The sequence below is a fragment of the Lithobates pipiens genome, unplaced genomic scaffold, assembly GCF_037356315.1.
Source record: "Lithobates pipiens isolate NorthernLeopardFrog02 unplaced genomic scaffold, aLitPip1_a1.2 Scaffold_13, whole genome shotgun sequence".
In the NCBI taxonomy this organism is placed as follows: domain Eukaryota; kingdom Metazoa; phylum Chordata; class Amphibia; order Anura; family Ranidae; genus Lithobates; species Lithobates pipiens.
Window position 1 is genome coordinate 102,835,872 of NW_027507718.1, and position 12,316 is coordinate 102,848,187.

Genomic DNA, 12,316 nt, shown 5'->3' on the forward strand with positions numbered 1-12,316 from the left:
TTCTTGGAGATAATGGAGACACAAGATGTCATAGTGTGGGGATATACTGCTGCCGACACAAGGATTGGACACTGGCCAACCAAGTATAGACCTCCTCTACCCAGCATGCCTGAGTTTGTAGCAACAGCACCAAGAACATGATCATAAACAGAGGGGTAGAACCTGTGTCCCACAGAAAATGATTTTACAGTGAGTACAAAAAGCCCGTTTCTTTTCCACATTCAATGAGAGACACAGGAAGTAATTGTAACGCAAATCAGAAAGATTAGATCTTTGTAAAAACAACAACCCCTAAAAACATTTACATGAATACTAATCAAAAGGCATACTGTAAATAACTCAGCTGAGTCGCATAACTGATCAATTCTTGTGCCCACACAGGGGGTCTGGAAACAGGTCTTCTCTCAGAAGGGAGCACAGGATTCAGTGTATTGTGTACCAGGATATAGCCATACGCTAGGGACTCTCAAAGTGTCTGGCAAAGTGGTCTTAAGCCCACGTACACACTGAAGGCCGGTTTGAAATTGTACGAGTTCAGCTTAACCCGCACAATTTCAAACTGGCATTTCAGTTTGACAGACATATGCTGCGGGTTCATTCACAGATGCCTTTTCAAATCTCCCCCAAAGTTGCCAAAGGTAGTGCAGAAACTACTGGGAATTGTTGTGGAGCTGCAAAGTCGGCGTCGGACCGTTTCGGACGGTGCCACTGCCGGAAATAGGATCTGATTTGGCATGTCAAATCGGCCCAATGTGAACGTGGGCTTAAACAACTTTAAAAAAAATTTGGTTAATACCCACTCCGAACAAAGAGATTAAAGATGGTACTATATACCATGTTCAAATAAACCATCCAGATTCACTGACCAGGGTAACAGTTCTATAGCATCCAAGAAATGGATACGGGAAAAGGAGACCATACCTTTCTGCTGTATTTTTCAGTGCAGCCAATTCTCTCTCAACGGTTTGCAGCTCTGTCTCTTTTGTTCTTAGTTCATCCTGAACAGCTTTAATCTCTTGAATCTTTGATAACACTGAAGGAGCCTGGGAACGAGCACCTGCCAAAAAGAGACTGCATTATTAAATAATCACCCCACATTCATTCAGTATAGAAGAATGTGCTACTCAAGCATTCTTCAAATGGTTAAAAAAAAACAGCAGACAAGCTGGTGCACTTTATAAAAATTGATTAGCATTACTTAAAAAAAAAAAAAAAAAATATAACAACATTTACCTCCACTTAATGTTCCTTGTGGATCAAAAGTATCTCCGCCAAGAGTAACAGATTTGGTCATTATCCTTTTGTCAAATGTCACTTTTTTTGCATTGTCCATGGTATCGCACACTAATGTAGTTCCAAAAATATACTCCATCGCTTTTTGCAGCTCTGAATCATAACCCACCAAAGTAAGAGCCAGATGCACATTGTCAGCTCCCACCTGTAAAAGAACATATATACATTTTTGTTTCAACCAGAACTGTATGTTAGGGCTGCAAACCATTGCATGCCAGGGGAACTAAATTATCAGTCTAATTTATCTACTAATAAAATCCAATGGAAACACAATTTAACTAGGCCGAAAAATGGATTCTAGGACCCCATCTGTGGTCCTGAAGCAATGCTTGTGTACTCAGTCTACAGAAAGACAGGTTTACATCTTCAGTTAAACTGTATTTAAACTCAAGAACAGAAAAAAAATAGATTTATTTTTGTATAAAATCTCTTAGTTCATTGACAGACACAGCCTCTGCTTATGCTCGACCATAAGGTTTATAGCGCCAACTACAGGAGTAGGACACTAGGCAGACAAAACAAAAAACAAAAAAACAAACACAAACCGCTCAGCACTGCCTATGGACAATCCTAGCTGGTATACCCCCCGTTACAGGCAGCAAGTCACAAAGCAGTACAACAAACAATGCTGTGCCCATAAATGAACTCAGAGAAAGAGATTTATTTATTTTTTGTAAAAAAGGAAGAGGGGTGCAAAGCCAAGACCATGTCCTTGTTCAGGTGAGAATCAGACACCACCATCGGAAGGGTTGGATGGCTGGATGGATGGATGGATGCAGACGAAGAAACACCTTATCCCGGTGTAAAACCAAATATGAAGACTCACAGGAGAAAGCAGCCAGCTCACCCACACAGCATACAGAAGTGATAGCAACCAAAAAGGCGACTAAGAGGCTATAAATAAGGGAGACTCTCTAATATTATTAAATAGGCTTTTGGAAATCCGAAAGAACCAGTTTCAAAGGCTGCAATGAGAACACACGGAAGGCAACAATGGACGAACCCTTTTGGATCAAGGTACACAAGTGTGCCTTTTGATTACCATGTTGTCCAACATAGAATCTCCACTCACAGGAGGTGGTCATCCAGGTAGCCAACCATGGAATTTCCCCCCGTTGTCTCAGGAATACCAGGATCAGAAGTAGCACCTTGGTAAACACCTGAGGTGCAGAGGCCAAGCCAAGTTCAAATATATAATTTGCTTCCTCAGCCACAAATGCAGGAAGTGTTGGTCCCTGGCACAGATGGGAATGTGCAAGTACGCTTTCTTGATGTGTATGGTGGCCAAGAACTCCCCTGCGGACTGGATAGATTCCACCTTGAACTTCTGCCCTCTCACAAAACAATTCAGATACTTGAGGTCCAGAATCAGACAGACACCTTCCTTCCTCAGAACCGTAAACAGTTTGGAGTAAAAACCTGAAAACCTCTCTGGGTCCAGAACCTGGGGCAATCACTCCCTGACCTAGAAGACCACCCGAATACATCCCGTAGGTGAGACACAGAGGCGAAGATTGGAAGAATTTTTCTGGTGGACTGGAACGAAATTCTATTTTGTAACCGTCATACTCCAGTTCATGGACCCATTTGTCGGAGGTCCACAGGTCAGCAAACCAATGAAGCCGACCACCCTACCCTGAAAAACAGATGGGGGCAAGCCTTCATGCTGAGGAGGACTTGTCCACTGGCCTATGGGGCCAGAAGCGCTTGGCACCACCCGTAGAAGTTTTGAAGGCCTTGGATCTCGTCCGAGGAACCAGGGATATGAAAAAGTCTTGTGTGTGCAGAGAAAGGTGGTCCGTGCCAGCAACAAGGTTCCTTCAACTTTAGACTGCAGGAGGAAGGTACCCTTTCCTCCAGTAGAATTCTTGATAACATTATCCAGTGCAGCACCAAATAGGTATTCTCCCTGGAATGGCAAGTCTGCCAGGGCATTCTTAGACATCTGGCCCGCTAAATCAGCATTTGAGCCAGAGGACTTGCTAAAGCACCACTGCTGAAACAGAGCTCAGAAAGCAATAGGGCCGCATCCAAGGATGAGTCACAAGTGTACTTGCTTGAGGTCCTAGATCAACAAGTCCACCAACTCTTCGTAAACCAGGGACACCTGCTCCTTATCCAGACCTTGGCGCAAGACCTTAGCCGACTTGGTAAGTGTCTGAGACACCAGGGCTATTGCCAAACTTGACGCAGGGCTGAGTTGGCAACCATAAACATGATGCGGGAAAATAGTTATACACTGCGCTTAAATGTGCTGCACAATAGAGGCATATACCAAAGTGGGTATTAAAAAATAGACACATTTAGTATTATTGTGACATAAGTGCCATAAAAATATATGTAATGTGATAATGACAATCTATACATGTAATTCAAAACAATATTATCAATCAAGTGCTCCTGTGCATCCAAGTGGTCTTTAATACTGATAATGTCCAGTGGGCTATGAAGGACATCGATAATCTCACTTTAAATAAATTCCAGAAAGTGCTTCTGTGCCAAACTGATCTTATTCAAAAAATTTTGTTTAAAAAACAAAGTCACAGTCCTGCTGAAAAACGTGCTAAAGTGCATATACATGATATCCAGTAAAAACATGACATGCTTATACATACATGCATGCTGTGGATCGTGCATTGGTGCTCATATTCCGGTGAACCCCTAGATATTGAATTCTCACCTTGGTGCGGGACTTAGCAATTACGCTCAAGTACACGCTTTTGAACCACCCCTGGGGTTCTATACTGGTAACGGGATCCTGGGCTTCCAATGCAGCATCACGGAAATATATGGGGAATAAAAAACCTTGATGGTGTAATATCGTTTAAAAAGTTATATTAAACAAATGCACTCCCCAATGGGGTACTCGCATATGCGAGGTGCGCCAGTGCACCACTCTATGTAAAGTGTAAAAAATACAGGCCATTATTGGAATGGTATGTGCTTCCTTCTAGACAGGCTGCCTGTCATACTGTCCTGGCCCCTTCCCACCGCGTGTCGATACCGGGATGATGCATCTTTCTCAGGGGGAAAACAAACACTATGCAGGTGGCAGATTCCACCTTCAAGTCTACAGAAAGGAGGAGGCTATCATTGTTGTCCTGTTTAACCTAGACTGAATGGTCCACAACAGGAGAGGGCCACAGCTTCTGAATAGCCTCCTAAAAGGGCTTCAGAACCACAAAAGGGTCGGTTGGACATTCCCCAACTTTGTAAACAAATTTATCAAAGTAGGCAGGGTAATGGAAAACTTTAGCAGAATGAGTCGGCTTATACATACCAAAAAGGAGAGCGACAGAAGTATCCTCAGTCTTTAAAGTCTTCCGCACCAAGGTAATAAGTGCAGCCACCGGCGCCTTTTTCTGTGTGGCCGTAGAGGCAGAGGAATCTTTCTCGCTGTCTGGGGAATTGCAGCCTCTGGGACCATGAGGAAGCCTAGGCCCGTGATGGTGGAGCCTGCCAAGCACTAAAACTCCACCTCCACCCTGGAAAGGAAGGCCTCAAGGACTGCCAACAGTGCATTCAAGGGGAACAGAAGCCCCAGAGAAACCCTCCCCCTCCAAAAGGGGGCCCAGGGTGGGTGGGTGGTGGGAAGCCTGAGCCCAAAGACTCCACAGAAAAGCCCAGCCAAAGAAAAGAAGAGAAAAAAAAAAAAAGGAAGGCAACACTGGAAGAGAATCTACCTAACACAGGGAAGCAAAACAGCCCAAAACAGGCTGCAGCAAAGAGGGGGGTACCAGAAAGGACTCACCACCTAAAGAGACCCAGGCGGACTAAAGAGAACTGTGAGCCATCCACACTGCAGAGAGGAGACCAGAACCCAGACCAGGGGGGAGACCCCAAAATGGCCATCTGCCATCCACAAACCGCGGCAAATCAATAATATATAAAAAGCACAGCAAAGATGTCAGCTGCAATGACATAAAAAATGGCTGCAGGCTGCCCAGGAGCACATGGAGGTGCCGCAGCTCCCAAGGAGTACCAGACCCATATCCCACCCCAGGGCTGCACTGCAACAATGCACAGGTCAATGTAAGTGCACCAAACTGGAGAGAGGGGGGTGAGGTGGTGACTGGCAAGGGTAACGCTAAAAGTGATAATTGAACATGCTAGATAATAACTTAAAAACAGACATATACAAAAAGTCCACAAAATTATCAAACAGCAAATAAGAGTCCCCAGTGGGCGATATAACAGGAAAACAAAGTTGTACTCAAAGACACTATGGGGGAGATCTACTAGGGCCTTTAAGTGGTGTTCCTGCAGACTCATTAGGCCATAGGAGAAATCTTCTACCTGGAATATCCGTGTGGTTGAGCTCGAAAACAAATGCACCACATAGCATAAAATCCAAATGGCATTTTTTTTTTTAAATAAATGAAATTACACTCACGTTTCAATACGTTAAAAGCACGCATTCGATATCGCCAACTGGCATCTAAAAAAACAAAACCGCCCACGCTTCGGAGACTCATGGTATGCGATGACACCACACATGCCAAGGGAGGAAGAGGGGTCATCCATTTACCAATCCAGGGAATCATGTCCATCACTTCAGAGACAGCCCCTACCACAGTACGAGGTAGACCTATCAGCCAGGTGAAACACTAAACACAGATGTCGGTCGCTCAGTCATATGTGCCCCTACGAGACCTTTATCTTGCCAACAGCCCTGGTCCAGGATGGAGCTGTCGCAGTCAACCCAGCACATAGCTGGCTAGGGTGACTCCTGGATCTGGAATATTCAGCCTGTCGCCCAGCCTGGCTGTTGATTGAAAATCTCCACCGATGAAAACAAAGGATAAAAAGAAAGCTATAGAACAGGTTCCAGCAGGGAACCAGGTCCTCCCGCCTGAACACTAGGCAAAAATAACCGAGCTGCCTATAGCAGAGGGGGTTTATACCAGCTAGTACTGCCCATAGGCAATGCCACATTTTTTTCTGCATAGTGTCCGACTCCTGTAGGTGGCGCTAAAAAAATCTGAGAATAAGAAGAGGCTGCGTCTGTCAATGAAAGTAAAAGAAATTCATATAATTATATTTATTAGTGTGTGGCATGTGTGGATGTCGTGGCTGCATTAATTTTCTTTTAACAGGCTTAATTTCCTTTATTTTCAACTGATGATCCTGCTGCTACCACAATTCCAGTCTTAGGAGACACTCACTTACTGTACTGTATTTACAGATATGCAGCATTATACCGTATATACTCGAGTATAGGCCGACCCGAATATAAGCCGAGGCCCCCAATTTACCCCCAAAAAAACTGGCAAACTTATTGACTCGTGTATAAGCCGAGGGTGAGACATGCCTGTCCATCCCTGTGTGTGTGTCCGTCCATCCCTGTGTGTCCGTCCATCCCTGTGTGTCCGTCCATCCCTGTGTGTCCGTCCATCCATCCCTGTGTGTGTGTGTGTCCATCCATCCATCCATCCATCCCTGTGTGTGTGTGTCTCCATCCATCCATCCATCCATCCCTGTGTGTGTGTGTCTCCATCCATCCATCCATCCATCCCTGTGTGTGTGTGTCTCCATCCATCCATCCATCCATCCCTGTGTGTGTCTCCATCCATGTGTGTGTGTGTGTGTGTGTGTGTGTGTGTGTGTGTGTGTGTGTGTGTGTGTGTGTGTGTGTGTGTGTGTGTGTGTGTGTGTGTGTGTGTCCAGCCTACCTTTGTCCCGAGCCTCCGTCCCGTGCCTTGCCTCCTTGCCTCCGTCCCGTGCCGTGCCTTGCCTCCTTGCATCCGTCCCGTGTCGTGCCTTGCCGTGCCGTGCCGTGCCTTGCCTTGCCTCCGTCCCGTGCCCTCTTCGTCGGCGGCCATTGTAAAATTCAAAAGCTGCGCCGCCGCCTTCGCCTGTGATAGGCGGAACACTGAATTTCCCAGCAGCCTGTGTTCCGCCTATCACAGACGTCGTATCATCCTCGTCCGTAGTACGAGGATGATACGATGTCCGTGATAGGCGGAACACAGGCTGCTGGGAAATTCAGTGTTCCGCCTATCACAGGCGAAGGCGGAGCCGGAGGCGCGGCTTTTGAATAGAATGGCCGCTGTCTGTCTGCTCGACACGCTGATCGAGCGGGCAGACAGCGATGACTCGAGTATAAGCCGAGGGGGGCACTTTCAGCCTCAAAAAAGAGGCTGAAAATCTCGGCTTATACTCGAGTATATACGGTAACCCCTTGAACAAGACTACTAAACATATCTCACTCTCCATAACATAGCGAGGTGTGGGTTCTGTAGTCCACAGAGAAAACTGGGAACAACACTGTTAGCTGTGCAGCGTGGGAAGCGAGCACAGGGAACTATTAGCTCATGCTATTTTCTGGTAGGAGTAGCAGATTTACTTATCGAACAGCTATAACAAAAAACACTTAACAGTATATTGAACAGAACAAAAGGTGAGCATCAAATAAGGTTAATGGTTAGAGTTTACATTTACAATTTTCATTCCTCAACCAATGTCCTCCAGAAAACCATCAAAACAGCACTCAGCCAGGTTAACATTGAGGTATTGCAGAACACCTGTCTAAACATATACTCAGTCATGTCATGCTCTCCTCAAGAAAGGACATTCCATAGAGGTAACCATACACAAATAAACATCAACTGACCATTACTATTAGTGTTTATAAATGGGGTAACTGAAGGGCACCAGTTATTTGTAGGTAACAATCGCTTTTTATAATTTAATATTGTGATGAAACATACCAGAGTAAATAGTCTGAATACTCTTGTTAAATTTAGACTTTCCCTCATATAAAATAAAGCATTTTTTTATTTTTTATTTAAGTTTATTGAAACACTTACCAAGTTTTTGGCAACGTTAACTGTATCATTTCCTAATCGGCGAGCTGAAATTTTATTGAGTGGAATGATAGTGAGTCGGCGTTTTAACTCTCCTTTCTCCAGCAATTTTTTACCTGTGACCTAAAGTAAAAAACAAAGAGCACGACAATATATTAAATATTAGATTACCACATACTCAGCAATATTACAGTTTAAACTACAGCATATTTATTTATATAGTTATCTTTAAAAAGTGTAATATTCTGGAAATACCTACTTCTGTATCCACAACAACATTGTACAACCTTCCTCCAGCCACCACTTCTAAAGCCGTTGCAGAGGAAGGATCTTTGACAGTTATCAATGAAGCAATAAGTCCCTTCACACGATTCTTATCCCAGTTCTTTTCTGGATCCCTTTAAAAACAGATGAATATGTATATAAAAGCAATACGTCACCATTTGAGAAATAGATTTCCTAAAGACTGTGAGAGGTCAAAAATAAAAACAAACACTGACTCTTTAAATGAAAGTGGTTCTAAAAGGCCAAACATTTTTTTTTTTTAACCTTAAGACCTCTTTCACACTGGGCGTCAGCGGTAAAGCGGTGCTATTTTTAGCGCCTCTTTACCATCAATTTTTGGCGCTATTCAGCTGCTAGCAGGGTGGTTTTAACCCCCGCTAGAGGCCGCAAAAGGGGTTAAATCAGAGCGCAAAAACGCCACTGCAGCGGCACTTTGCCGACGGAAACATTGATTTCAATGGGGAGGATCGGCGAAGGAGGTGTAGTATTCACTGCTCCTACACCGCTGCAAAGAAGCTGCTGGCAGGACTTTTTGTGACGCCCTGCCAGCGCAGCGCCCCAGTACCCCCCCCCCCCCCCCCCCCGACTGCTGTGTGCACCGGAAACAGCAGATTGCAGATGCCAGTGATCACTATGTGGAAGTTAAGAGCTTGCTGGACTTCTGCTAGGATCAATGGGTATTCTTTGCATACAGTATGTCGAACAGATATAAAGAAACACTCTCAGGATATTCCACTGAGCAAAATGAACTAAATAGGCCAAGTTCATTGTTAGGATCAACATACACAAAGCTTCACTTTAAAAAAAACTAATTTCTTTTAACATATCTAGGAAAATCAAACAAGTTTGCCAGCCACGTTACCTTTCTTATTGCTGTCCTCAGTGATACATTTCAGATTTTCTATCTGAAAATGACTAAAGTGCTGATTAATATTTATTTGCTCAGGTTTAAGACAAGATTTGGACTGTAGAAAGGAGCTCAGACGTTGCTCGGTGTGGGAAGCAAATTATTTAATTCCCCCCCTCCCCACAAAAGGGACACTTAATGCATTACCTGTAATCAAAGCGAAGGTTGGAGTAACGTGACATTAATGATTCATAAGCTTCCCTTAAGCGTCCTACATTCCTAGACAAATCTCTTCGCTTTTCCAAAAGCTGTTCTTCTTTGCCATCTAAAAAAAAAAAATAAAGTTCACATTATGCCACAATTATGCTATACTGAAAAAAAAATGCAGGTAAAGAAATACAACTGATTAAAGACTACCACACCCAGCTGAAACTAGTTGGCACCACACTGCTTGACAAAAGTCAATTGTTTAACCACTTGGCGTCCACGCTATAGCCAAATGATGGTCACAGCATGGACCTGAATTTCCGTGAGGCCATCATATGACCTGCCCTTTGCACGCTCCCCGCGAGTCACTGAGACTCGGGTAATCACAGATCAGAGTTTAGCACGTGACCAGATAACAGCTGATCACGTGATGTAAACAAAAGCGTGGCAATCCGTTTTCTCTCTTTCTCCTCACGCTGACAGCGCAAGTAGGGAAAAAAAAAAAAAAGACGATCACTGTGCAAGGGACATCGGTCGCGAAGAGGAATGAGGCCCATCTGCCTAATCTGTGCCCACAATTACTGCCTGCCAGTTCCACCTATCAATGCCCACCAGTGATGCCAATCAGTGCTGCCTATCAGTGTAATCTACCAGTGCCCATTATTTCCCATCAATGCAGCCCATCAGTACCGCCTCATCAGCAAGAAAGCAGAAAAATTACCCGTTTGCAAAATTTTATAACAAAATATGACATACTTTTTTTTAAATTTGGTCCTTTGAATTTTTTTTAACAAAAAATAAAAACCGTAGGAGGTGATCAAATACCACCAAAAGAAAGCTCTATTTGTGGGGAAAAAAATTATAACTATTTAAATTTGGGTACAGTGTTGTATGACCGCACAACTAGCTAAAAGCTGAAAAATTGGTCTGGACAGGAGAAGGGGGTTTAAGTGTCCAGTAAGCAAGTGGTTAATCAACTTTTGCTGAAGAAGCTAGGTGGGAAAATGGCGGCAGAACAACAGCACCTGCATCTAATCAGATGCAGGAACTATTTGGGTATTCTGACAGCTGTGGGTGTCTGTTGTCAGAATACAATATTTGTCCATCCATGTTATTTAGCGTGAATAGTGGAATCTGTTTGATTTCTTTTGTTAAAGTGAAATTCTCTAAAAGTGATCCAAGATTGCACCCCCCTCCCTGTACTTGCCTCCCACAAGCCACTCCACCAGTCCCAGGGATTTGAAATCCCCGCTGCCTTCTCTCCTCTCCGTCCAGTGCTGCAAGGATAGACTAGATGGATTCTGAATGGTCAGCACCATCCATGCGACGGTGCTGACCAATTAGAATTTGTTCTGGCAGAACTGGACGGAGAGGAGAGAAAGCAGCGGGGATTACAAATCCTCAGGGTAGGTGCAGTGGCTTGAAGGAGCCCTGACAGCTCAGGATGCGGGAGGCAGGTACAGCAGGGACAAGGGGGAGTAGAGGGGTTTCAGATTTTCTGTAAAGGTGAACACAGAAGTCTGTTTGTATGAGCATAGTTGGGAAAAGAAAATACACCAAATAAGTGAATGAAGCAAAGATATTATATCATTCCTAAAAAAGTGAAGTGCCCACTCATGTACCTTCATAGTTCAGTTTCTTAATTTCTTGTTCAAGTTTTTCTTTATTTTTCTTTACTGCTTCAAAAGCCTCATTGTCCTTCTTGTAGCCACTGTCCATCTTTTTTACCTCAGCCTGTTTGGTCTTTAATTCCTGCTGTGCATGCTTTAATTTCATCTGAGCCTGTGAAGAAAATGGACATTTTATGTTATCGGTCATCGTGGATCTTTTTTTTTTTTTTATTTCTTATGCCTAAATTTTTTTGCTAAATGTTATATGAAGATGCTAAACATGAGGAATGGTCAAGGTAGTGACAAATCTTTTTATTTAATAAAATGTATATATTTTTTTTTTTTTTTACTGGTGAGTGCCGATACTTTCGGTCAAGTACTCGCCGATGCACAGTGCAGATACCTTTGCAGTGTGATTTGAGCCCACACAAAATGAATCGCACGTGCTCTTAAGAGAAATGCGGCGAGATTCCTGACGAATTGCATGCGGTTCCTCCCACTGCTCTTGTGTGAACCCAGTATGGAAAGACAGTGAAGCGCCATCTAAGTGGAGCAACGGGCAAACCGTTAATGTTAACAGTACATATCTTGCATGTCAATCCAAATCTGCATGGTCACATAGCCCTCATCCCATGGGACCCGCCGATTATACATAATCACGGCCACTTGCAGTGCTCACAGGGCTGGAGGAGATGTATAGGCGTTCTGGCACCAAGCTGACCTCAATTCTTCCCTATACCCATGTGTGCACTCCAAGCTGGTATACAGACGTCCCGGGACTTCCTGACCTCCAGCCGTGTGAGCACCGCAAGCGGCCATTGTCTTCCATCATCAGCAGGTCCTGTGGACCAGGGACACTATGACGTGAAGATTTGAAATGCGTGATATGTACTGTTAACATGTGAGTCATTATAACATTTTTTAATAAATGGTTTGCCCATTGCTGCAGTTAGATGGCAGCTCCCTGTCTTTCTATACTGGGTTCACACATCAGTGGTGCGGGAAACTGCATGACTGTTCAAAATCGTATGCGATTCTTTACAGTGCAATTTGAGCCCATTCATTTTGCATGGGCACAAATTGCACCTCAAAAAAGGTATCAGTTGCACAAGGGCTCGTGCAAATACTCGGCATCGGCAAACCAACCAAAAAGTAAAGATTCACTATTTTATAGGTAACATCTAAAAATGTTTTTTGCGCCCATTACCTTGTCTTAAATCTTCTTGTAAAAAATAGCTGTGCGCATCTTGTGCACCAAATCTCATAGC

General features: G+C 43.9%; 1 protein-coding gene across 1 annotated transcript in view; it reads right to left on the reverse strand.

Moving 5' to 3' along the window:
• The window catches only part of SMC2 (structural maintenance of chromosomes 2), a 69,648-nt gene that overhangs the window by 19,018 nt on the left and 38,314 nt on the right, over positions 1–12,316 (reverse strand). The window contains exons 11-16 of the mRNA XM_077475352.1: positions 11,061–11,220; positions 9,439–9,556; positions 8,359–8,497; positions 8,103–8,222; positions 1,234–1,438; positions 922–1,057 (exon numbers count right to left, since the gene is read on the reverse strand). Coding sequence (XP_077331478.1) covers positions 922–1,057; positions 1,234–1,438; positions 8,103–8,222; positions 8,359–8,497; positions 9,439–9,556; positions 11,061–11,220 — 878 coding nt within the window. The remainder of the gene's footprint in view (positions 1–921; positions 1,058–1,233; positions 1,439–8,102; positions 8,223–8,358; positions 8,498–9,438; positions 9,557–11,060; positions 11,221–12,316) is intronic.